This window comes from Erinaceus europaeus, chromosome 3 (genome assembly GCF_950295315.1).
Source record: "Erinaceus europaeus chromosome 3, mEriEur2.1, whole genome shotgun sequence".
Taxonomy (NCBI): Eukaryota; Metazoa; Chordata; class Mammalia; order Eulipotyphla; family Erinaceidae; genus Erinaceus; species Erinaceus europaeus.
The window spans coordinates 83,441,166-83,468,807 of record NC_080164.1 but is presented as its reverse complement, the minus strand read 5'-3'; the positions used below and the strand labels follow the sequence as shown (position 1 = coordinate 83,468,807).

General features: G+C 43.4%; 1 protein-coding gene across 1 annotated transcript; it reads left to right on the top strand.

The window, feature by feature from the left end:
- Positions 1 to 1,423: 1,423 nt before the first annotated feature.
- Positions 1,424 to 11,385, top strand: ECRG4 (ECRG4 augurin precursor). The gene is made up of 4 exons (XM_007531936.3): positions 1,424 to 1,870; positions 6,158 to 6,205; positions 8,411 to 8,568; positions 10,875 to 11,385. Exons 1-4 carry the CDS (start codon positions 1,792 to 1,794, stop codon positions 11,031 to 11,033), a joined length of 444 nt encoding a protein of 147 aa, XP_007531998.1. The 5' UTR covers positions 1,424 to 1,791; the 3' UTR covers positions 11,034 to 11,385.
- Positions 11,386 to 27,642: the final 16,257 nt, after the last annotated feature.

The following is a 27,642-nucleotide window of genomic DNA, read 5'->3' as shown; positions in this document are numbered from 1 at the left end:
GCTTTCCCTTCTTTTTACTTTAGTTATTTGAAATGGCTAAACATTCTTTGAATTCCAGCATGAAAATTCGCTTGATGTGCAGGGAAGGAGCTCTGAGAACCCTCCCCCATTTCTGGTACCAGAAACTCAAAGCAGAGTAAAGTAGATTCCCTTCCTGCTGACCTAGTGTGCTCTCTCTCTCTCTCTCTCTCTGACATGAATGGGCACACATGTATACACACACACTATGAATGTCATGTTAGAAAAAAACGCTGGTTAAAGAGTTAGAGGTTTACAGTTCAGGTCAGGAAGCTAGCTCTGAGTGTGAAGGCACAGGATTTGCATGGCTGGGGCCTCCGGCTCAATTCTGAGCACTGCTAAAGCTAAACACAGCTCTGGTTGCTCTCTCATACACGCAAAATTGAATAAATAAAAAGGCACCATGCCTTTCAGGTATTTCTTGAAACCAATTCAAAGAGAATATGAGCTTTCTGTTTACTTCAGATTTATCCCTGTTGATGTGGTTCTTTTCCTGGGATTATTTCTTTTTCTTTTTTTTTTTTTTTCTTCTTTTTTTTACCAGAATTCCACTTAGCTCTGGCTTCTTGTGATACTGGGCATTGAACCTGGGACTTCAGAACCTCAGACATGAAAGTCTTTTTGCATAAACATTATGCTGTCTCTCTCACACCTTTAATCTTCTTTCTCTCTTTCTCCCTTTCTTCCTTTCTCTCTTTTTTTCTTATCCTTCCCCCTTCTACAGATTCCCCAAGGGTTTATTTATTAAGCATATCCCTCCAGTCATGTGCTGCCTGACATTTTATCTTTTGGATGATTCTCTCCACTATTTTCTCTGGCTCATTTCACACATTTTTCCCAGACGACCACTCTGCCTTTTCTTTCCCTTCTTTCTTTCTTTCTTTCTTTCTTTCTTTCTTTCTTTCTTTCTTTCTTTGTTTCTTTCTTTCTCTTTCACTTGAATATATATTTTACTTAGAATTTTCACTGGAAAAAAAAAAAAAGAACACTCTGCCCTGACTTTTCTGGCTCGCTCTGAACATCCTGCTTTCTCACTGCTGGCCCAAGAAAGCCAGCAGTTGGTCCTGGTGTCCCCTGGGCACACCCACCTCTGCTGGTCCTCTGTATGGCTCAGTGAGGCCAGGCTGGAGAAGGGGAGCTTGCAGGCTTGCTTTTGTGCCAACACCCACAGAGCCCACCCACTCCAGATCCTGAAAACTTTTTCTAGTGGAGTCGGAGGTGGGCGAGAGATTTTCCTGGACTGCAGCTTGGAACTCAAGACTGTGGAGTCTTTCAAAAATACCCCCAAAAGTAGCCAAAGACATCTGGGAGCTCAGCATGGGGAAGGGAGGAAATTCCAGAGGCTGCTGGCTAAGCCAAGGCTGTGTGCAGGAGGGGGGAAGGCCTGGTGCCTGCGACGCAGGAGGTGCTGGGTGGGATGGTGAGAAGACAGCAGCTGCCAGCTGAGGGTTGAGGTGTAGGGGATGGGGGCAGATGGGGGCAAAAGAGAGAAAGCAGTGAAGCCCAGCCCTCACCTTTCTCCTTCTGGGTGTCTCCAGCCCTCCCCCTCCCAGCTTTCTGAAGTGACTCTAATCCAGAGCATCTTGAGGGTGGGAAGGCAGCCTCTCCATTGAGCTGGGGTGGGTGGCCCTGGGGGCGGCCCCAGGCAGTGGGCACACAGCCCTCTGTGGATCCACCCTGGGGGACGCCCAGTAGGGCTGTCTCCCGCCCACCCTCATCTCTCTCTAGCACTGGGGCTCGCCTCCCTCATTCCCCTCCTGCCTGCTTGTAACCATGGCTGCCTCCTCCTCTCGGCCCACAGTCCTAGCCCTAACTGCTCTGGGGCTGCTCCTGCTGCTGTGCCTGGGCCCAGGTAAGCGGTGCTGGGCGCGGGGACAAGGAAGGGGGGTTGAGCTGCAAGAGTCGGGGACACCCAGCCTGAGTCTAGGCTAGGGTCGGGGTCTTGGTCTTACACAAGTGACAAGCAGATATTTGGCAAGGTCAAGGGCAGGGGCCCAGATATTGAGCTAAGAAATGGTTTTGGACCAAACTTTAGAGCAATGGCCAACAGGGGTGAGGGTGGGGGTGGGGGCGCTTCCAGCAGGTGACACCCACTAAAACTATAAGAAGGCAAACGGTATCCTGATTTGCTTCCTCCAGCTGTGCCTGGGCCCATGGCAAGTCCTGGGTTTGCCACACAGCTGCTGACCTCTCACATGCCTGGCAGGAGTGACCGCTGCTAGCGTCAGCAGGCATACAACTATGTTATAGAGGAAATGGCAGCCTATTCATTTATTTCCAGTTCTCTTCCCCCTCCCATCCCCTTTTCTCCCCCTCCCCTCCCCCCTCTACTTCACTAGAGACACACAGAGAGAATGCAGCACAGAGCGACCTCCAGTGTGGTGGGAACCTGCCTTGAACCTGGGTCAAGCACATGGCAAGGCAGCACTTTATCTACTTCATAGGACCTCATTTCTTCTCTTCTTCTTCTTCTTCTTCTTCTTCTTCTTCTTCTTCTTCTTCTTCTTCTTCTTCTTCTCCTTCTCCTTCTCCTTCTCCTTCTCCTTCTCCTTCTTCTTCTTCTTCTTCTTCTTCTTCTTTTTAAATATTTTATTTGTTTACACAAGAGAGAGGAGAGAGGACAGAACTGCTAAGCTCTGGCACAAAGTGGGCCTGGGGATATAACCTGATAACCCGGGGCCTCTGTAGCTTCAGATGTGCAAACACTGTGTGGCTAACACTTGGTGCTATCTTGCCTCACCCACCCTGTTCATTTGTTCATTAGTCCACAAGATGAGACAACAACCTGGCATGGCACCTAGTTATACAGGGGAAGCCCTCTTAAAGAAGAACTACTTAAGCACCACCCCCACCTCTCAGCTCCCCCCACTTATGGAGCCCTCCAGGAATGGGTTGCACTTTCTGGGGCCATATATATATCTATCATCCATGTACAGACCCCCAAGTGAAGCTGTTTGTGCATCTGATGTTGGGGCACTGTGTGTGTGTGTGTGTGTGTGTGTGTGTAATAAATAGTTTAGTATCTCTTTAAATTGATTTTTTAAAATATTTATTTATTCCCTTTTGTTGCCCTTGTTTTTTTATTGTTGTAGTTACTATTGTTGTTACTGATGTTGTTGTTGTTGGATAGGACAGAGAGAAAGGGAGAGAGGAGGGGGAGACAGAGAGGAGGAAAGATAGACACCTGCAGACCTGCTTCACCGCCTGTGAAGTGACTCCCCTGCAGGTGGGGAGCCGGGGGCTCAAACTGGGATCCTTACGCCTGTCCTTGTGCTTTGTACCATGTGTGATTAACCCGCTGTGCTACAGCCCGACTCCCCTTTAAATTGATTTTATAAAAGTTATGCCTTTAAATGTCAGAGCACACAGGCAACATGATTATCCTGTACCTCCCTCAAAGGAATTTGAAATGGCTTTCTTTATTTTAATCATTATATTAGGGGAAAGAATGATGTATGGAACAGTTGATGACACCTGAGTGTACAGCTTCTTATCTCCTCATGATGGTGTCTGCACATCACATCACCAAGTCAAGTTCGTCTTTACCATCCTGCACTGGATACCTGCCGCCCTGCCCCTCCGTTTCCCCCATCCCAGAGTCCTTTGCTTTGCTACAAGACACCACACCCAGTACAAGCTTCACCCTTCTCTGTGGCCCAGCAGTCCCTCTCCCAGGGCTTTATCCAAAGAACACAGAAACACCAATTCAAAGAGATCCATGGGGGTGGGGAGACAGCATCATGGTTCTGCAAAAGACCCTCATGCCTGAGGCTCTGAGGTCCTAGGTTCAATCCCCAGCACCACCAAGAGCCAGAGCTGATCAGTGCTTTTGTTGCTCTCTCTCTTTCTGTCTCTCACTCCCCTTTCTCTCTCTCTATCTCTCATTAAAATAAAATCTTCTTAGGGGGGTCATGTGGTGGTATACAGGGTTAAGAGTACATAGTATGAAGTGCAAGGACCGGCACACGCATTCTGGTTCGAGCCCCACCGCCCCACTTGTGGGCCGGGGTGGGAGGGGAGGAAGGATTTTTTCACAGTGAAGCTGCTCTGCAGGTGCCTGTCCTTCCCTCTCCTCTCAATTTGTCTATGTCTTATCAAAAAAAAAAAAAAAAAACCTTCAGGAGCAGAAGCACTATAGGTACCAAGCCTTAGTGATAACACTGGACACACACACACAAAAAAAAATCTTAAAACCAAAGAGACTTATGTACACTTGTGCTCATAACAACACAGTTTGTAATAGCCTCAAACATTGAATCATTCCAGATGTCAAAGGACAAGTGAGTATGTGTTTTGTTTGGGTCACTTGGCTTTCCAGACCCTTGTTGGATCCTTTGTGAGTCACTGTCAGGCTGATGAATGCAGTAATATCTTTAAGGTACTGTGACCCCAATTCTGCTTAGCATCTGGACCTGGCAAGTTTCCAGTTACAACCTTGAGGGGGCCTAATCTAAAAAACACACAACAACAACAACAACAAAAAAAAATACAGAGGATGGGATGGGATGAGATGAATTGCTCAGTTTGTATGTGTTGTTGATGCAAAATAGGTCAGTGGTGGAAGGGGAGAAAAGTACTCAGGTGGAGGGGAAGAAGCCTTCATATAGGAGGGCCCTGAGGCTGCTGGACCAGCAGGGAACTTGTTGAATTGGGAGGATTACTGATCAAAATTATAATCACAGAGGAGGTTAATCAATAATTTCTCATTGCATAATTTATCTCTCTCTCTCCCCCTCCATTCCTCCCATTTCAAGAAGCATAATGAATGAAGTGAGAGAGCAATTAGCTATAGGCCATCTCTTTTCAAGATTTGCAGTTTATTTGATTTATCCAAAGAATACAGGAAAAGTCATCATTTAAAATTGTCATCGTCATCATCATCATCATCATCATCACTGAGTAGGAATGTTTATTCCTTGATACAGAAAAAGGAACAGTTCTTTTCTAAACTTGTTTTCCTTTACTTTATTTGATTATATTTATTTATTTGTTGGATAGGGACAGTCAGAAATCAAGAGGGAAGGGGGAGAGAGAGAGGAAGAAAAACACCAGCAGCCCTGCTTCACCACTTGCAAAGCTTTCTCCCTGCAGGTGGGAACTGGGGACTGGAGCCATCAGAGTAGAGTTATCACTGAAACTTGGTGCCTGCATGTGTCTGCTGCTCCCACCTTCCTCTTCTGACAGAAATAGAGAGAAACAGAAATAGGGAGGAGAGAGGGGAGAAGGGAGACACCTGCAGTTTCACGACTTGTGCAACTCTCTCACCTTGCAGGTGGAGACTGGGACTTGAACCTGGTTCCTTGCACATGGCAATGTGTGTGTTCTATTGGGTACATCGCCATCTACCTCCAGAGCTCTCCTATCAGTCCTTGATGGGAAACCTTTTGGGATCACTCATTCCATCTTTAGGTGGCTGCTCAGATGCTGAAAAACGTATCCACCTAGTGAGAAAGAAAGAAGGAAAGTAAGAAAGGAAGGAAGGAAAGAAGGAAGGAAGGAAGGAGAGGGGAAAAAGGAAGAGAGAAAGAAAGAGAAAGAGGGAATAAGTTTGGGGCTTAGCAGCCCACCCTAATTCAACATGTTATCAGTGTGAGATCCTTCATCAATCACATCTGTAGAGACCCTATTTCCTACTAAGTTCACACCAGGAGATTCAAAGCTGACATATATTTGGGTGAAGACAGCTCAGTCCACTGCACCATGAGAAGTAAGTCTGGTAACAGATGATTGGCTCTGCACTGAGACACACTGGTGGAAAGAAAGGCATTGCCCTGCTGAGCGTATAGCTCAGATCAGAAAGCCTTGGATCAGCTATGACCACAGGCAACCTGATTTTTTTTTTTTTAACCAGAACACACCTTACCTCTGGCTTAAGGTGGTGCTGGGGATTGAACCTCAGACTTTGGAACCTCAGGCATGAGTCTCTTTTCATAACCACTGTGTTATCTCCCTGAATTCCCAGAATTGTCTATCTTATACAACCGAAGTTGATACTAGCATTAAACATGGTGATACAGCCTGTGACCAAATCAGATGTGGAAATGCAGGGACTTTACACTTTCCAGGCCTGATTTTTGCACCTGAGAAATTAAAGGGCACCGTGTGACTCTGAAATTGACTTTTATTTTCTCACCTTTAGGCTGCATAAGTGGAAATAAACTCAGGATGATGCTTCAGAAACAGAAAGGTAAATATAACCCCAATCAGTGAAGGTTATATTCTCCCCCTCCTCCTCTTTCTTCCCTTTCCTTCCCCTCCCTCCCCTCTCCCTTTTTCTTTTCTTCTTTTTTTGCCACCAGGGTTATTGCTGGGGCTTGGTGCCTGCACAATTCCATTCCAAGAAATGGAAGCCATTTCTTCCCTACCTATAGACAGACAGACAGATAGAAGAGACACCTGCTGCATGACTCCACTAATTTGGTTCCCTCCACCCCACCGTGCCCACCCCTGCCCCACTGAAGGTGGAGACCAGAGGCCTGAACCTGGTCCTTGCTCTTGGTAACATGTGTGCTCTACCTGATGTGCCAACACCTGGTCCTCCAGGGTTGCATTCTTAAATAGACTGAAATGAAACAGCTGTGTCCACTGTTCTCAAGTCATATATTTGAAGACTCAAAAAGATTTATGTCTTAGAATTTTAGAAGATTGGAAGGGTTTTTGTCTGTGACTGTGTGGTGTGATTTTTATTTTCTAAATATCATTGCCAGTGCAGGTTTTCACAGTTCATTATTTTATTTTTCTAAAAAGCTATCAGTGTGCTTTGTAGAGACAGCACTTATTACAGCATTCCCTGAGTGCTGTTGTGTTTGAAACCATAATGCCCTTTAGCGCACATCTCCATTTATGCTATTAGAAATTTATTTCACTTTAACCCTGAGGATTATTTTATTTCTTGAATACAACCTTCTTTATTAAATTTTTACAAAATTATAATATTGTAGGGGCATAATTCCACATTGCACCTACCACCAAAGTTCAGTATCTCCTCCCACCCCCTCCCCCTCCCCTCCCCCACTAATAACTTCCGTAGTTCTCATGAAGTCTTAGAGACAGTCTGAAGTTTGGCTACTTTTTTTGTTTTTGCAAGTTCATGTGTCTCAATTATCTGTATACCAAATAATAGTTATATGATCTGGTACTTGTCTTTTTAAAACTCGTTATTTTTTAATTTTTTTTATTTCTTTATTGGGGAATTAATGTTTTACATTCCACAGTAAATACAATAGTTTGTACATGCATAACATTTCCCAATTTTCCATATAACAATACAACCCCCACTAGGTCCTCTGTCATCCTTCTTAGATCTGTATTCTCCCCACCAAACCCACCCCAGAGTCTTTTACTTTGGTACAATATGCCAATTCCAGTTCAGGTTCTAATTATGTATTCTCATCTGATCTTGCTTTTCAACTTCTGCCTGAGAGTGAGATCATCCCATATTCATCCTTCTATTTCTGACTTATTTCACTTAACATGAATTTTTCAAGGTCTATCCAAGATTGGCTGAAAACGGTGAAGTCACCATTTTTTATAGCTGAGTAGTATTCCATTGTATATATATACCACAACTTGCTCAGCCACTCATCTGTTGTTGGACACCTAGGTTGCTTCCAGGTTTTGGCTATTACAAATTGTGCTGCCAAGAACATATGTGCACACAGATCTTTTTGGATGGTAAAACTCTTTTTATTTATTTATTATTGGATAAAGACAAGCTGAGCAGGGATAGATAGCATAATGGTTATGCACAGAGACTCTCATGCCTGTGGCTCTGAAGTACCAGGTTCAATCCTCCACACCACCATAAACCAGAGCTGAGTAGTGCTCTGGTAAAAAACAAAAACAAACAAATAAACAAAAACAGAGAGAAATTGAGAGGGAGAGAGATAAATACCTGCAGCCCTGATTCACCACTCATGAAGCTTTCCACCTGAAGATGGGGACCAGGGGTTTGAATCTGGGTCTTTGTGCACTGTGATGACAGCACTGAACCAGGTGTGCCACTACCTGGCCCCCTGGTAGTTGTCTCTTACCTCCTTACTTCACTAAGAAGAATCACTTCCAGTATCATCCAATTTTGCCTCAAAGGAACAGTATCATCTTTTTGAACTTCAAAGCTCCAAAGATAGCCTTGCTGGGAGAGAGAGAGAGAGAGAGAGAGAGAGAGAGAGAGAGAGGTCTAAAGAAAAAAGAAGGAGAAGAAGAAGAAGAAGAAGAAGAAGAAGAAGAAGAAGTAGAAGGAGAATATAATGATGATGTTGAAGAAAAGAATGAGTGGATCTGAGAATCAAAGTCATGATATTAGTGCTAGACCTGGTCAATGGGAGGCATAGAAATTCTCCCCAATGAGAGGCCATCCTTTGTCCTGGGGGTGGGGTATGCTTAATTTCAGCCCCTGCTTCCACCAAGATGGCCCTGGCTGTGGATGAAAGCAAGGCCAAGGAATTCCTGGGTGCCCCAAAGCGTCAGAAGCGTCAGCTGTGGGACCGGACACGGCCCGAGGTCCAGCAGTGGTACCAGCAGTTCCTGTACATGGGCTTTGACGAGGCGGTGGGTGTGCTCTGCTCTGAGGCCAGGCTTCCTGTGGGGCTGTGGTGGGAAGAGGCAGGGCTGTCTGGGTATGGGAGGCCCAGCTCCTTTATTCACTCTGAAAGGTCAGGCCTGGGTCAGAGACATGACTCACTAGGTAGGACACTTGCCTTGCCATGCATGTGACCCAGGTTCAAACCTTGACCTGATGTGGAAAGTTCTCCACTGGGGGGAGTTCCAGTGCTGTGGAGTCTCTCTCTCTCTGTCTCTCTGAATGACAGCCTAGGAGTGGTGAAATCACATCTCAAGGGCCCAACTCTGCCTAAGAAAATTCCATATAAAATAACCCCACAAGTATGAGTTCACATTTAGTGTATGAGGACTGACCATTTAGCATTTGTGATTTTTCTCTAACAGGAGCAGTGTTCAGCTCTGGCCTATGTGTGGTGCTAGGGCTTGAACCGGGGTGTCAGAACCTCAGCCTTGAAAGTCTTTTTGCATAATCGTTGTGCCAACTCCCTACCCTGAGTGTAGCTTGAATAAGTGTCCTTGCACATACTCTCAAGTACCACAGGGACCCTCTGCTTCTGTACACCCACATCCAAGAGAAAGGGCAGGGTCCCCTGTGGACACCCATGTTTTCCTCCTGCTACCCTTTTTTCAGCCTCTCTCCTGTGCTCTAGAAGACAGAGACAAACGGGAGGAAAAGCCTGACACAAAATAAGATGTGTACAGTGTTGAGGGGCCAGTTACTGTGTGTGGCAGTTGTCTTATGTCTTATTTTATTTGCCTCCAGGGTTATCGCTGGGGCTCAGTGTGGGTACTATGAATCCACTGCTCCTGGAGGCCATTTTTTCCATTTTATTGGGTAGGACAGAGAGAAATTGAGAGAGAAGGAGGCAATAAAGAGAGAGAGAGAGAAAGATAAACACCTGCAGACCTGCTTCACTGCTTATGAAGCATCCCGCCTGCAGGTGGGGAGCCAAGAACTCAAACCCTGATCTTTGTGCAGGTCCTTGAGCTTAGTACTATGTGCACTTAACTGAGGGTGCCACTGCCTGGCCCTCCAGATGTCCATTTTATTTATGAAGAAGAAGGAGGAGGAGGAGGAGGCCTGGGTCCTTTTTTAAAAAAATTAATTAATTTATTTATAAAATGGAAACACTGACAAGACCAAAGGATAAGAGGGGTACAATTCCCACCACCAGAGCTCCGTATCCCATCCCATCCCCTGATAGCTTTCCTGTTCTTTATCCCTCTGGGAGTATGGACCCAGGGTCCTTATGGGGTGCAGAAGGTGGAAGGTCTGGCTTCTGTAATTGCTTCCCCACTGAACATGGGCATTGACAGGTCAATCCATATTCCCAGCCTGTCTCTCTCTTTCCCTAGTGGGGCAGAGCTCTGGGAAAGCAGGGCTCCAGGACACACTGGTGGGGTCATCTGTCCAGGGAGGTCCGGTTGGCATCATGGTAGCATCTGGAACCTGGTGGCTGAAAAAAAGTTAACATATAAAGCTGTACAAATTGTTGACTAATCATGAACCTAAAGGCCAGAATAGTGCAGATGAAGACTTGGGGGGGTCTCCATTTTGGAAATAGCTAGTAAGTCTATTTTAGGTATATTCCAAAGGGCCCATGACTTTACTAGTTTTTTCTGAGCCTGACATCTGATATGCAGGCGGACCCAAGTTATTTTCTGGGGAGATGATGTCATGGCTGGAAAAAGGGCTAGAGAGCTGGATCAGGAAAGAGAGTGGCAACCAAATATGGGAAAAGTGTATAAATTTTTTTTTGTTACTGTAAACCCCATCGATTTGATCTCAGGCCTACATTCAGCATAGGAGCCTATGTAACCTCTACATCCCTGTAGGTCCAAACTCAAATTCTGTGGTCATGAGTAGGAACATCCTGAGTTGCACCACTTTCAGGACCCATTTTCTTCAGGTGGTAGATAAAGTATGTTATCCAACCCCCCATTCGGAGGATGGAACATTCCCTACCACTGTTGACTCACATTGAAGGTAAGGTCCTATGGGGGCCCCCAAAGGGATTCATTATGTTGTTCCTGATGGAGATGACCAATGATAATGGAGAGAGGGATCTATTCAAGGTCTAGGCTCATCATGTCTGTGTGGGAATCCCAGGACTCCCCAGCTAGTGTCCCAGCTGATGAGGTGGGAGGCCTGGGTTCTATTAAGAACTCCCCAGAGATGAGCCCAGGTGTATCCTCCTGTAGGTACAACAGCTTGTATCAGTCATTTGGGGCAGGCAGCAGCACAGGATGGCGCACACAGCAAGGAATGCTCTTTATTCTCTGTCACTCTCCAGAAATTTGAAGATGACATCAGCTACTGGCTAAACCGAGGGCACAATGGACCCGAGGACTATGACTACTACCAACGCCACTATGATGAGGACGCCGCCATAGGGCCCCGGAGTCCCTACAGCTTTCGACATGGGGCCAGCGTCAATTATGATGACTACTAGCTGTCATTCATCACACAGTGTGCCGGTCTCCGCTGTGCTCCACTGTAGCCTCCCCTACCCCTTTCTGCTAGCAATAAGGAAGAGTCAAGGCAAAGAATAGAAATGCCTGTTGATGTTCCATGCGAATCCCTGACAATGTATTTCCTTGACACGCATATAACAATAAGGGCCAGCAAGTTAGCTCACTTGGGTAGCTTTGCACCTGTGTGCAAACCAGATTCCAGCCTGCCCCTCCACTGCACTGGGGGCAACTTCAGTGCTATGATGTCTTTCCCTCTCTCCCTCTGCCTCTCTAGATCAGTAAAAGTTGGCCTGCAGCAATGAAGCCCTGGTTACTTAAAAAAAAATAAAAGACAAATCAATAAAAGCTTTCTGTTAAAAATTCTGAGTTTACTTAGAGAAAAACTAAGCTGGGAGAGGGTGGTGGTGCACCTGGTTGAGCACACATGTTACAGTGAGCAAGGACCCAGGTTCGAGTCCCCAGTTTCCACCTGCAGGGGGAAAGTTTTGTGAGTGGTGAAGCAGTGCTACAGGTGTCTCTCCATCTCTCCCTCTCTATTATCCCCTTCCCATTCAATTTCTGGCTGTCTCTATCCAATAAATAAAGATAATACCCCCAAACAATATTTAAAAAGAAAACTAAGCTGATGACACTTTTCACTTCCTGGTGGTTTTGAACTTTTGCACAATGCTCATGCTGTCTCCCTAGCCCTGTGGTGGCTTTGAACTTGAAGTACCAAGGAAGAGGTCATCATATCCATAATCACCCCAAATATTAGCCTGCTGAGAACCCACACTACCTGCCCCAGCAGTCCTTGGACTATGCTGGCAGTCTTCTTCTTGTGAAAATTCAGCCCATGTTAACTGTCAAGTATAAAAGAAAAAGTCACAAATATTTCACAGTACAGTGTATATGTGTATGTGTGTGTGTGTGTGTGGGGGGATATCCAATCTCTTTGGGGGTGCTGGGCGATTTTGAGCAAAGCCATGAGAATATGCTTCTCATCCTGCTTCAACAACCTGTGTGAGAGAAAGTGGGAAAAATGCAGTGTTGTTGGGAGAAGGGGTGAGGGGGAGGAAAACAGGGACATAGAGGACTCTCCCTGATAAGGGTGGAAGTAAGAGGTGGAGAGTGCTTTTAGATTCTGGGCCACAACCCCCTCTTATAGTCTAGTGGATATTAAAAAAATTTTTTTTTCTCAGAAAGCTTTTCCATATTTTTGTATATAGTCTCTGAAACACATTTCTTTTCACAAACCATAGGTAGTGAAAATGCCCTGGGCTTAGGAAGAAGGTCTCGAGAAAGCAGTGGCAATGGACAAAGTAAAATTAATTTGACTTTCTGGGGAATCCCGACTTTTTAAAGATCTTTGGGCCAGGGACATCACATAGTGGTTATGCAACAAGACTGTCATGACTAATGCTCCAAGGTTCCAGGTTCAATCCCCTATACCACCATAAACCAAAGTTGAGCAGTGCTCTGGTAAAAATGAAAAACAAGGGACTGGCATGTCACTTACCCAACAGAGCACACATGTGTAAGGTTCTGGGTTTGAGCCCTATAGGCTGCCACTAGAAGAGAGCTGCGATAGGGGTGAAATTTCAATAAGCAGTAGATTAGTGCTTCTCTCTTTCTCCCTCCCTCTTTCCCTCCCTCCCTCCCTGTCTTTCCACCTTTTACTGAAAAAAGTCACCCTGGTGACAGAAAAATTAAACACACAAAATGGTGGCTGAGTGGTGGTGCACCTGTTTGAGTGCACATGTTAAAATGCATAAGGACTCAAGGTTCAAGTCCCTGGTCTCCACCTGCAGGGGGAAAGCTTTTAGAGTGGTGAAACAGAGCTGCAGGTGTCTCTCTGTCTCTCTCCCTCTGTATCACTCCCTTCTCTCTTAATTTCTGGCTATCTCTACCCAATAAATAGATAAAGACAATAAATAAAACACCAAGTAATATTTTGTAGTAAAATTGACATGACATTGACCATTTTAACCATTTTTAGGCTTACAGCTGAGTAGCGTTAGGGACTTTTGCATGGTTGGACAACCACTGTGTTATAGAGTGCAAAGGGTTCAAGAACAGCAGCCACTTCAGTCCTGGTGACAATCAGCAAAGAATTGCAAATTGACACAATTAGAAGCAAAGATTTTAATCATAGTGTTAGAAGAGTTACTCTCATTGAATGAGAGGGCTCACTCCTTAGAAACAAGAGGGGCCCCAAAGTACTGAACTGAGTGTGTTTTAAAGTAAAAGTTTGGGAGGAGTTTGAGATTACACCGCTGACTGGCAGGTTGGGATCTAAAAAAATCAATAGTATTCTGTGGCCCTATCCCACTAGGGAAAGCTAGAAATAGACAGGACATATGGATTGGCCTGTCAACACCCATGTCCAGTTGTTGGGCTAGCTTCGCGGGTGGCCGCCTCCCACTCTGCACGCCAGCCCTTCTCCAGGTCGGGATGTGGGAGAGAAAAGAGCAAAACCAGGAAAAGAAGTGGGTTTTATGGGAAAAAACCAAAAGTGGCAAGTCGGAAATGGAAATGGCTAGGAGAGGGGGTGGAGAGAGGCAAAAGGCATGCTGGGAAGGTGGAAGGTCCTTAGCAACTGTTGTGATGGTTTTAACTGGCGGGAATTAGCAATACCTTGAGGGGATAACGTGGTGGGGATCTTTCAGGCAAAACAATTATTATGTAAACAGACCATAGTGTCAGCAATGGAGGATGGAGCAGGGGGCTGCCCGACATCCAGTGGAGAAGCAATTACAGAAGCCAGACCTTACACCTTCTGCACCCCATAAAGAATTTTGGTCCATACTCCTAGAGAGTTAAAAAACAGGGAAGCTTCCAATGGAGGGAATGGAATAAAGAACTCTGGTTGTGGGTACTGTACGCAACTGTACCCCTCTTATTCTACAATCTTGTTAATCATTATTAAATCACTAATAAAAAAATTTTTAAAAAAACAGTACTCTGTATGTGCCTACCCATAATGCATACAGAGACATCCATGTTTGTCATGGTGGTGGTAGGGTGGGGGGCAAAATTCACAATGTTAGGGCCTGGGTGGTTGCGTACCTGGTTGAGTGTATATATTACAGTGTGCAAGGACTCGGTTTGAGCCCCTAGTCCCCACCTGCAAGGGGAAAGCTTTGCAAGTGGTGAAGCAGGGCTGCAGGTGTCTCTCTCTGTCTCTCTCCCTTACTACCACCCCCTCTCTCTCAATTTCTGGCTGTTTCTATCAAATAAATAAAGATAAAAAAAATTTTAAAAACTGTTAAAAAATCCACAGTGGTAATTTGAAGTGGGGATCACTTTTAAAAAAAATTTTATATTTATTTATTTTCCCTTTTTGTTGCCCTTGTTTTTATTGTTGTTGTAGTTATTGTTGTTATTGATGTCGTCATTGTTAGATAGGACAGAAAGAAATGGAGAGAAGAAGGGAAGACAGAGAGGGGGAGAGAAAGATAGACACCTGCAGACCTGCTTCACCGCCTGTGAAGCGACTCCCCTGCAGGTGGGGAGCCGGGGGCTCAAACCGGGATTCTTACACTGGTCCTTGTGTTTTGCACCACGTGCGCTTAACCCACACCCGACTCCTGGGGGTCACTTTTAATGACTCTCTTGTCTGTGCCTGCTCTACCTGTGGTGATTGACATGTGGACTTCATTTCTCCTGACATTTGTCTTTGGCCTGGTTCTTTTCTGAGTTGGACAGGTGTGAGACAATATGGTTATCCTTGGCTGAACATACTCAACCATGAGCTTTGCAACCTCACATTTTGTCTTTGTGGTTTTGAGTGAGTTCACATCTAGTTGACTTACTTGTAGAGTTTTGTTCTTTGTAAGATGGGCTTGAAAACCACCCCTCTCACTCCAGACTTCCACTCTAAGGTCAGTACCTTTTTTAAAAATCTGTTAACCTACTGTAACAATTGTCAGTCCATCTCCAGAACTTTCTAATCCTCCTAAACTGAAGTGGTGTCTGGGGAGACTGCACAAGAGTAAGATGAGTCCTGAAAGTAGTGCAACTCAGGATGTTCCTATTGATGGCCACAGAAGGCAAGTTCAGACCTATAGGGATGTAGAGGTTACATAGGCTCTTATGCTGAATATGGTCCCGAGATCAAATCAATGGGGTTTACAGTAACAAAAAAAAATATTTATACACTTTTCCCATATTTGGTTGCCACTCTCTTCCCTGATCCAGCTCTCTAGCCCTTTTTCCAGCCATGACATCATCTCCCCAGAAAATAACTTGGGTCCGCCTGCATATCAGATGTCAGGCTCAGAAAAAACTAGTAAAGTCATGGGCCCTTTGGAATATACCTAAAATAGACTTACTAGCTATTTCCAAAATGGAGACCCCCCCCAAGTCTTCATCTGCACTATTCTAGCCTTTAGATTCATGATTAGTCAACAATTTGTACAGCTTTATATGTTAACTTTTTTTCAGCCACCAGGTTCCAGATGCTACCATGATGCCAACTGGACTTCCCTGGACAGACGTCCCCACCAGTGTGTCCTGGAGCTCTGCCCCACTAGGGAAAGAGAGAAACAGGCTGGGAGTATGGATCGACCTGTCAATGCCCATGTTCAGTGGGGAAGCAATTACAGAAGCCAGACCTTCCACCTTCTACACCCCATAAGGACCCTGGGTCCATATTCCCAGAGAGGTAAAGAACAGGAAAGCTCTGAGGGGAGGGGATGGAATACAGAGCTCTGGTGGTGGGAACCCCTCTTACCTTATGATCTTGTCAGTGTTTCCATTTTATAAACAAATTACTTTAAAAAAAAAAAAAGAGCAGTACAAAAGGATTTGAATGAAAAGTTCTGGGTTCAATAACCCTGGCACCATGATGAGTGGTGCTCTACTCAAAACTCAAAAGAAGTGAAACTCCCTGCCTTCCTTCCCTTCTTCTTTTCTTTTCCTGTAACATTTATTAATATACTAATGAGAGAGATAGGGAGGAAGAGCATAGTATCACTCTTGCATATGAGATACTGAGGCTTAAACTTGGGACTTCATGCTTGAGAGTCTAACACTTTAGCCACTATGGTGCCTCCGGCCAAATAAACAGAATAAATAATTTAAAAGATAAAGAATTAAAAGTTCTATGTATTTATAATAGAGAGAACCAGGGCATACCTCTTGTACATGCCATTCTAGGAATAGAACCCAGGACCTTATTCTTGAGAGTCCATCATTTTATTGACTGTGACACCTCTTGGGCCAGTTTCCTTTTTTCTTTTTAACCAGAGCACTACTCAGCTCTAGCTTCCAGTGGCAGCGGGCATTGAACCTGGAACTCCAGAGCCTCAAACATTGAAGCTGTCTTACATAACTATTATGCTATCTCAATTTGCCAAACTGAAACGCTAGGCTTATTCAACACTGACTTCCTAGGCCTTCCTCAGCACCAGCTAAGCACCATTCCACTTCTGCTGTGATAATTCCAAGTGACTCACACAAGTGGATTCATTCAGAATCTGTTCTCTTGTGAGTGGTTGCTTTACTCAATGTTTGTCTTCAAGGTTCATGCATACAGCTTGTATTATACTCTTCATTTGTAAAGAACATATAGTAATACCCTATTACCAGACTACACCATATCTCATTTATTCATTCACCTGTTAATGGGCACCTGAGTCATTCCTTTCAGCTATTTTTGTTGTTGTTGAATGGTTTTTTTAGTTTATTAAATATATCTTTTACTTATTACTAGTTTCTTTTGCCAGATAATTTTGTAAGGGAAAGGATGAATACCAGATGATCTCACTCACAGGTGGAAACTAAAAAATAAGAAAAGGAAAAACACAAGGTGAAACCCGAACTGGCTTAAAAAAAATTTTTTTTTTTTCCCAGACTGCAGCTTTGGCTTATGGTGGTGCTGAGGGCTGAATTTGGGACTTTAGAGGCTCAGACATGAAAACCTTTAGCAAAATCACTAAGTCGTCTTCCCAGTCCCACCTTTTAGCTGTTACATATAATGCTGTTAGAAACAAGGTGTGCACATCTACTTGAATCTTTTCTTTCTTTTTTTAAAAATTTATTTATTTCCTTTTTGTTACTCTTGTTGTTTTTATAGTTGTTGTAGTTATTGTTGTTATTGATGTCATCATTGTTGGATAAGGACAGAGAAATGGAGAGAGAAAGGGAAGACAGAGATGGGGAGAGAAAGATAGACACCTGTAGACCTGCTTCACCGCCTGTGAAGCGGAGCCGGGGGCTCGAACCGGGATCCTTATGGGTCCTTGAGCTTCGCTTAACCTGCTGTGCTACTTTCTTTTAATTCCTATGCATATGTAGACGAGCGATATTGTTGGATTGTATGGTAGCTAAATTTCATTTTTTCTGAGCAACAGCCATGGTTGCGTGTGTGTGTGTGTGTGTGTGTGTGTGTGTGTGTGTGTGTGTGTGTGTGTGTGTTTATTTGAACCAGAGCACTGGCTTATGGTGGTTCTGGGGGTTGAACCTGAGACAACAGAGCCTCTGGCACTAAAGTCATTTTGCATAACCATTATGCTATCTCCCCAGCCCAGCCATAGTATTCCTCCCCATCCCAGCAACAACACTGTTTTAGATCCCCACACTTAACATTCCTTTTTTTATTAACTGCAACTGGACTGGCTCTACCTCCAGGGCAGTGTTAGAGAGGAAAAAGAAAGGGGGGGGGGCTGGTTGGTTAGAGGACGTTCTTTTTTTTTTTAATCAGTTGAATTTAATAATACATAGTTCAATATGAGAAGAGTAAGCAAAATTGCCGCCAAGTGAGAACAGAGATTATTTATGCTCAAATATCTCAGTACACACTTCCAAAATAATGTAGTTTCAATAAGAAACAAAAAATTACACTAGTAAATCATAATTAAAACAGTTAAAATCATTTCTGGATATTCAACTCCATTAACATTAAGAAAATGCCGTGACAGTAGCTTTTATTTTGTTGCTTTTCTCATTACAGATTGGCAACACTTTAAAAGAAAAAAAAAACAATCACAATATGTTCAAAAGAGACACTATGGTAAGGATTTTGTTTCTAAATCATGTTATTAGGCAAATAATTGTTCACAGGACACTTGTCACAGCAGTAGTTTCTTTATTTACTTTTTTTTTTTTTCTTACCAGAGCACTGATCAACTATAGCTTATGGTGGTACAGGGTATTGAACCTGTGACTTCGGAGCCTCAGGCATGACAGTCTGTTTGCATAACCATTATGCTGTCTACCCCTGCCCAGGAGTAGTCTCTTATCTCCTTGTGATAGGTGTCTGCACACCACTCCCAGTAATTGACTTAAGTCTTTCTCCACCCAACACCCTCTCTACTTACTCCCTACACCCCCATCTTAAAGGGCTTGCTTGTCATGGTTCTCCAATGAAAATACATAGTAAGCATTAATTTAGAATTGATATATCTGCCAAGTAAATAAAATTATTTATCATTGTGTAGCAAGTTTCCTTATTTACCTCTTTCACCTTAACCAGAACACCATTCCCCTTTGCTTCTTGGTGATGCTGGTGACTGAACCTGATATATATATATTTGCCTCCAGGGTTATTGCCGGGTCTTGGTGCTGGCACTACGAATCCACTGCTTCTGGCAGCTACTTTTTCCCATATTATTGGATGGGATACAGAGAAATTAAGAGAGGAGGGGGAGATAGAGAGGGGGAAGGAAACCTGCAGACCTGCTTCACCACTTATGAAGTATCACCCCTGCAGGCGGGGAGCAGGGGCTGGAATCTGGATCCTTGTGCGAGTTCTTGCACTTGTACCATGTGCACTTAACTGGGTGCACCACCACCTGGCCCCCAAACCTGATACGTGCAAGTCCAGTGTGATTCCATTGTACTATATACCTGGTCCTCAAACTTTTTTTCTTTTTTTTTTTCTTTTTTTATTTCTTTATTGAGGAATTAATGTTTTACATTCAACAGTAAATACAATAGTTTGTATATGCATAACATCCCCCAGTTTCCCATGTAACAATACAACCCCCACTAGGTCCTCTGTCATCCTTCTTGGACCTGTATTCTCCCCACCCACCTGCCCGCACCCCAGAGTCTTTTACTTTGGTGCGATATGCCAATTCCAGTTCAGGTTCTACTTGTGGGCTTTTTTTTTTTCTGATGTTGTTTTTCAGCTTCTCCCTGAGAGTGAGATCATCCCATATTCATCTTCCTGTTTCTTTTTTATCACTAGAAGTCCATTGCGCTATCCATTGTGCCATAGAGCCACCTTATCCTTCTGTTTCTGACTTATTTCACTTAACATGAATTTTTCAAGGTCCATCCAAGATCGGATGAAAACGGTGAAGTCACCATTTTTTACAGCTGAGTAGTATTCCATTGTGTATATATACCACAACTTGCTCAGCCACTCATCTTTTGTTGGACACCTGGATTGCTTCCAGGTTTTGGCTATAACAAATTGTGCTGGTAAGAACATATGTGTACACAGATCTTTTTGGGTGGATGTGTTGGGTTCCTTAAGATATATCCCCAGGAGGGGAATTGCAGGATCATAGGGTAGGTCCATTTCTAGCCTTCTGAGAGTTCTCCAGACTGTTCTCCACAGAGGTTGGACCAATTGACATTCCCACCAGCAGTGTAGGAGGGCTCTTTTGACCCCACAACCTCTCCAGAATTTGCTACTGTTACCTTTTCTGATGTATGACATTCTCACAGGAGTGAAGTGGTATCTCATCGTTGTCTTTATTTGCATTTCTCTGACAATCAGAGACTTGGAGCATTTTTTCATGTGTTTCTCGGCCTTTTGGATCTCTTCTATGGTGAATATTAAATCCATGTCCTCCCCCCATTTTTGGATGGGGTTACTTGTTGTCTTGTTGTTGAGTTTGGCAAGCTCTTTATATATGTTGGTTATTAAACTCTTGTCTGATGTGTGGCATTTAAAGATCTCCCATTCTGTGAGAGGTCTCTTGGTTTGGGTAGTGGTTTCTTTTGCTGTGCAGAAGCTTTTTAATTTGATGTAGTCCCATAGGTTTATGCTTGCCTTAATCTTCTTTGTAATTGGATTTGTTTCATTGAAGATGTCTTTAAAATTTATGCAGAAAAGAGTTCTGCCAAAATTTTCCTCTAAGTATTTGATAGTTTCTGGTCTAACATCCAAGTCCTTGATCCACTTGGAATTTATTTTTGTATTTGGTGAAATACAGTGGTTCAGTTTCATTCTTCTGCATGTTTCAACCCGTTGTTTCCAACACCATTTGTTGAAAAGACTCTGCTTTCCTCATTTAATAGTCTGGGCCCCTTTGTCAAAGATTAGATGTCCATAGGTGTGGGGGCAAACTTTATTTATTTTTTATTTATTTATTTATTTTTTTACCAGAGCACTGCTCAGCTCTGGCTTAGGGTGGTGTGGGGGATTGAACCTGGGACTTGAGAGCCTCAGGCATGAAAGTCTCTTTGCATAACCATTATGCTATACCCCCACCCCAAACTTTATTTTTAATAAGCTTTTTGTATGAATTCTTTATTATTAATATGACTGATATGCTTCCTTTTGGCTATTTATGTGGTTTAACATTTCCATAGTTGGGTCTTTTATGTGTGTGTGTTTTGTAAAGTACGTAGATGAAAATTGCTTTTTTTTTTTTTTTTAGTAACTCCCCCTTATCTGTGGGGGAGACCTGTTTTTGTTTTCAAAACCGTTGTTGTCACATGAGTATAATTTCTCATCCTTTCATGAGCAATGTCGACACATCCCTCCCACCAACAGCTTCTTCTCCACCATTATGCAGTGGTATCCAAAGCCCTCTCAGCCCCCTCCACTTACCCTACGGGATGGGTACCTTCTGAGATTCCAGTGGATGCCTTGAAACCTTAGATAGAACTGAATCCTGTATGTACTATGGTTCTCCTGCACACATACCAATAAAGTTCAATATATAAATTAGGCCCAGCCTTGGAATATACCTAAATTAGACCTACTAGCTTTTTCCAAAATAGAAACCCTAAATCTTCATCTGCAATATTCCAGCCTTTAGGGTCATGATTAGTCAACAATTTGTTTGGCTTTATATCTTAACTCTTTTCAGCCACCAGCTTCCAAATGCTACCATGACACCAACATGACTTCCCTGGGCAGATGACCCACCAATGTGTCCTGAAACCCTGCATCCCCAGAGCCGCACTAGGGAAAGAGAGAGACAGGATGGGAGTATGGCTCGACCTCCCAATGCCCATGTTCATGGAAGCAATTACAGAAGCCAGACCTTCCACCTTCTGCACCCCATAATAACCCTGGATTCATACTCCCAGAGGGATAAAGAATAGGAAAGCTTTCCAGGAAGGGGATGGGATATGGAGTTCTGGTGGTGGAATTATGTGGAATTCTACCCCTCTTATCCTATGGTCTTGTCAATATTTCTATTTCATAAATAAATTTTAAAAATTAATCAATTAAAAAAATTAATTAGGCCCAGGAAGAACTAAGCAATAATGAACAACAATATTCCAGAGTAAACATTATATGTGTATGCTTGCTATCTAAGTACTTTACTGTGAGTCATCTTAGCTCAGAGAGCAAAACTGTAGATAAGGAGGGACTACTGAACGTCTTCACTATTAAGACCTTAACAGGAGATTTAGTATACTCATGTTATTGTGATTAGTGATTTGGTTTTATTTCTAACAGTTTGAACTTTTGTTTTGTACCTGTTTCTTTCTACTATCCTGCCTTCACTTGGATTGCTTTTTCTTTCACTCACCTTTCTCTCTAGCTCCTCTGAGGGTATCCATTGGACTGACTCTGGTAGGGTTTGCCTATTGAATATATTCATAACCAGAATGAGAGGTAATCGATAATAACTTACAGGCAATTCATTGTTGTCAACCAGACAATACGAGGGCTTTGCAACATCTTATTCTCTAGCCACCCTTCCCAACGTATGAGCTGTTGTGACTTGGTGTTTTTAGCCTAGCCTGCTTCACTTCCCAACAACTACTTGTGTTGCAATGGCAGGCGTAGACTGTCACACATTTTTTGCGCCTATTCTTGCAGATGCTTCCTTAAAGACTACAATAAGCATGTGGGGAAATGGTCATTATCACGTATAGTCAGGGAAATGCCAGTCAAGATGATACTAAGATAACTTCTGGGAACTGTTAGAATGAGTTACACTGAAAGGTCAGACAAGTGCTGATCAGGGCATGGAGGTTAAGGAACTCTTTTTTTCATTATTTTTATTTATTTATTTTCCCTCATGTTGCCCTTGTTTTTATTGTTGTTGTAGTTATTATTGCTGTTGTTGTTAGATAGGACAGAGAGAAATAGACAGAGGAGGGGAAGACAGAGAGAGGGAGACAAAGATAGGCAGCTGCAGACTTGCTTCACCACTTGTGAAGCGACTCCCCTGAAGGTGGGGAGCTGGGGGCTCGAATCGGGATTCTTACTCCAGTCCTTGCACTTCACACCACATGTGCTTAACCCGCTGTGCTACCACCCAGCTCCCAAGGAACTCTTATATACCAGGGATGGGTATGTAATTGTGCCAAACCTTCAGGGAAAACAGCATGAAGATTTCATAAAATACTTTAGATGTGCCATGTGAGCCAGTAAGCCCATGCATTAAGTGTCTATTTGAAGCACATAAAAATACTGGCAACAGGGTGCCGGGCAGTAGCGCAGTGGGTTAAGTGCACACGGAGTGAAGTGCAAGGACTGGCATAAGGATCTTGGTTTGAGCCCCCAGCTCCCCACCTGCAGGAGAGTCGTTTCACAAGCAGTGAAGCAGGTCTGCAAGTGTCTATCTTTCTCTCCCTCTCTCTGTCTCTGTTTTCCCCTCCTCTCTCAATTTCTCTCTGGCCTATACAACAGTAACAGCAACAACAACAACAATAATAACAATAATAAACAACAAGGGCAACAAAAGGGGAAAAATAGCCTCTGCAATGCAGGCACCACGCCCCATTGATAACCCTAGAGACAAAACAAAACAAAACTTACTGGCGACAGGGGTACCAGGTATTGATGCACCTGGTTGAGCACATATTACCATGTGCAAGGACCCCGATTTGAGCCCCTAGTCCCACCTCCAGGGGGAAAGCTTTGCAAGTGGTCAAGCATTTCTGCAGGTGTCTCTCTCCCTGTCTCTCCTACCCTCTGAATTTCTGGCTGTCTTTATCCAACAAATAAAGATAATTAAACAAAATACTGACAACAAAAAGTATGTTCACAACTGTATACATCATAGCTCTATCAACAGTATACAAAACGTGGAAACAACCCAAGTGTTCAACAAGGTGAGGTCTACTGGACGGGGCACAGCTTGGCCTATAGGGAAGGATGAGCTCTTGCCTTTTGCTACCATATAGATGGAACTAAAATAAGAGACAAACACTGGATAGTGCCATCCCAGTGTGGGGTATAAAGAAACAAAGCAAAGGGACAAAGTCTAACACAAACCAACCTAGACATTCTGATGTAAAACAGATATAACCAAAAGGAGGGGAGGGGTCCTGTGGGAAGACATTCAGTGGATAGCAAGGATAGGTGTGCTATGGGCATGCAGTTTGAAGAGACGTGAAATGTACCTAAAATGCCTACTATCTTCTATACAAACCTGTAAACAGTGTCACGACACATCTTTTTAAAAAATATTTATTTATTCCTTTTTGTTACCCTTGTTGTTTTATTGTTGTAGTTATTATTGTTGTTGTTATTGATGTCATCATTGTTAGATAGGACAGAGAAATGGAGAGAGGAAGGGAAGACAGAGAGGGGGAGAAAAAGACGCCTGCAGACCTGCTTCTCCGCCTGTGAAGTGACTCCCCTGCAAGTGGGGAGCTGGGGGCTTGAACTGGGATCCTTAGGCCAGTCCTTGTGCTTTGCGCCACCTGCACTTAACCCGCTGCGCTACCACCTGACTCCCACATCACATCCCTTCTCCTTTCTTTCTTTTTTTTTTTTTTTTTTTTTTTTTTTTTTACTGTTCAGCTCTAGTTTATGGTGGTACAAGGGATTGAACTTGCAACTTCGGAGCCTCAGGCATGACAGTCTCTTTGCATAACCATTTTCATATTTGTCTTCCCACCAAGAGTATCATACACTGGGGCTCAGGGTCTGAACAACTCCATCACTCTCAATGACCATTTGTTCCTTTGTTCTTTTCCAACAGACTCTAGAGAGAAATATGGGAGAGGGCGAGAAAGAGAGACATCTGAAGCACTGCTTTATCACTTGTGGAGCTTTCCTTCTGCAGGTAAGTGCCAGGGGCTTGATCCTCGGTTCTCCTGTATGGTAATATGTGCACTCTACCTGCTGTGCACCCAGACCCACTTCTTTTTCAGACATGCTTAGCCATGTCTCTTCTTACATATTCAGATTTTCAAGTTGCTTTTCATTTCTTTAGATATTTCAAACTTCTTTGGAAGAAGTCCCCCATATTTGAAGAAGTCCTTGCACATTTACTTCTGCCTGCAAGCCACTGGTATCCCCCTGAAGTGTCCCTGATTTTGTGTAATTTCTAACAGTGTTACATATACTTTATCTGAACCTGTTGTTAAGAAACATTTGGAACTCAAGTTTAGCTGAATGCTCCCACTAGCACTTAATATCTTTCTTTGTTAGTGTTCTTGGGTGTAGGGTTAAGAGGGAGGTCTACCAAATATCAAGTTCAAGCAAAAGTTACTAAAGATATGGGCCTCTAGAAACATACCTAAAATAGTCTTCCCAGCTTCCTAGCACTCAAAATCCCTATTCTCACCTGCTCAATTCCTATTTTCCTATTTACAAAACATTTTGTTCTGACTCATAACTTACTGCCTTTCAGATAATAAGCTATAGACACTACTATGATTCCATCCTGAACTCCCTGGGCAGATGGCCTCACCAACGTGTCCCGATACCCCACCTCTCCAGAGCCCTACCCCACCAGGGAAAGACAGAAACAGGCTGGGGGGGGGGTATGTATCGACCTGCCAATGCCGATGTCTCGAGAACCAATTACAGAAGCCAGAACTCCCACCTTCTGCACACCACAAAGAATCTTCTCAGCAGAGTAAGAAATGTTAGAGGAAGATAACCAGAGGGTTCTGAACTCCAACTCCATCAGGACCTAGAGAGAGAAGAGGGGAAAAAAAGGACATTTGGAAGTAACAGTAAGTGTAGGTGTGACTTAGAAAGGAAGAAAAGACCATGGGATGGGGGGGGGGGATGGGCAGGTAGTGGGAAATATATGGAATTTTACCTCTTATCCTATGGTTTTGTCAATATTTTCTATTTTTTAACTTTATAATACATTAAATTGAAAAGGACTAAGTAAATTTTAGGAAGAAAAAAAAATGGGCAAATATATACTCATATGGGCAAATAGTCAACCCATATCTGTAACCTTGGGAGAACCACTGCAGTTTCCAATGGAGGGCACAGAGACACAGAACTCTGGTTGGTGTTGGGAATGGTGTGGAATTGTGACAGTTATTTTGTAAATTGCTAATAGAAGAAGAAAAAAGAAATTCTGGACAATGTCAGAATTTGAACTTTTTAAAACAAATTTTGTATTAACTGAAAAACAAAAAAAGAGAGGTAAGTCTACCAAACTGAGACCACTGTAAGTGAAATTCTCCAATTGTGGGCATACAGTAACGAAGGGCCACATACTATTTATCAAGCAAAGGTTGTCTGTCTATCTATGTACCTTTCCCCACTTCCCCCCCCCCCATGGTCCTGCCTTCTTTTCTTTTATAAGTCACACCTACACCTATTACGACTCAGCTATTAAGAATGAAGTCACCTTCTTCACCTCATCTTAGATGGAGCTTGAAGGAACCATGTTAAGCAAGAAGACAGAAAGAAAAGGACGAATATGGTATGAGATCACTCATGGGCTGAACTTAAACAATAACAGAAAGAGGAAACGCAAAGTAAAAGTTGGACTGGTTTGGTGTATTGGGAAAGGAAGGCAGAAAGGGCTCAGGAAGAAGTGGGGGGGGTTCACATGATGATGGACCTAATTTTCAGGTGAGAGTATTTTGTAGATACTTATCTTGGTGAGATGAGAAATTAGACCCATGTGTTGACAGCTATACTGTAAACCATTAACATCCCAATAAAAATTAAGAAAAAAGCAAATACCAGAGTTATTGGGGTCTCCGAAGAAGGGAGGGAGCAGAAACCATATTCAGAGAAACAATACCTGAAAAAATGATCAAATCTTGGATATGGTCAAGATATAAATGTTCAGGAAGCAGAGAAGCCTCCAAAATTATAAAATGAAAAGATCTCCACTTCCTCCTGCTTCTTTTTATAAGATTTATTTATATACAAGAGAGAGGAGGATGAAGAAGAGGAAGAGGGAGAACCAGAATATCACTGACACCTGTGATTCTGTGGATGGAATTCAGGATTCCCTGCTTCAGAGTCCAACACTTTATCCACTGTACCATGTCCTGGGCTGCTATAAAGATCTTACTAAACAAAAATATCATATTCAACCTGTTATTTGACACCCTTGGATATGTTCTCCACTTATCGAATCTACTAACTACTCTAGAAAGAAGTCCTATCTGATTATTCATCAAGTCAGATATTCCTTACTAATGTTTGTTTAAGCATAGTGCTTCTAAATTTATGGAATGCATATTACAGCAGAAACCAAATATACCAAAGTTACCTCTATTTTAAAGACAGACTTGTACATAGTAGAGAACACACTTCTTCATGTTTTCAATCCCGAGTTCTGGTGACATACACATAATCACTGTTATTTCCAAGAAGTCAAAATATTCTCAGACCTTCATAACCACTATCCAGTTGATGATATATGTGACCTCTATATGTGACAAAAGTTCCAGGAAAGAGCTATTATTAAAGGTCATTGTCTACATTCATAAAGGGAAAAAGGGCTAAATTTGAGCTAGAGTTAGTAAAAACCAATGTATTTCTCCTCATGCAAATGCATGAGGTCCTGAATGGATTCCTCCTATGTCATCACCCTCCCTTCTGAGTGGTTCCCTCTCTGCCTTTTGCAAAGTTATCTCCCAGAGTCCCTTCAGTGCCCAGTGGTGTCACTTACCTGCCTTGATTTGTCCAGCTCAGCTTTCTTTCCCTAAACTCTGCTGTGGCAGAGTGATGGAACACTTTCCTTGAGAAAATCACCATGGGGGCAAGGGGAGAGGTGTGTGAGTGATGACCTACTGCCTCCTCTCAGCCAGACTGCAAACCCCAGGGCTGGGATCACAAACAGCCTTTCTTTACCATGACCCCTTTAGAGCCCACCTGGCACAATACCTCTCAGAGGCCAGACTGCTACTTACCATGGGCTGAGTGTGGCCTAGTCACACACAGAAAGAGGCAGTCGGTCTTGTTTCATTGTCACATGTGAGGAAAATGGCTGGAGTGGTTGAATTACAGGCAGCTCCTCACATACAATCTGAGGTAGGGACAGAAAAGGAATTCATACTCGGGTGTATGGAGGTGGGTAGCCGTGCATTTGATTAACTGAGTGTATTACCATGTACAAGGACCTGGGTTCGAGCGCTTGGTCTCTACTAGCAGGGGAAAAGCTTCACAAGTGGTAAAGCGGGGCTGCAGTTGTCTACCTCTCACCCTTCTGTTTCCCCTCCCCCTCAATTTCTCTCTGTTCTATCAAA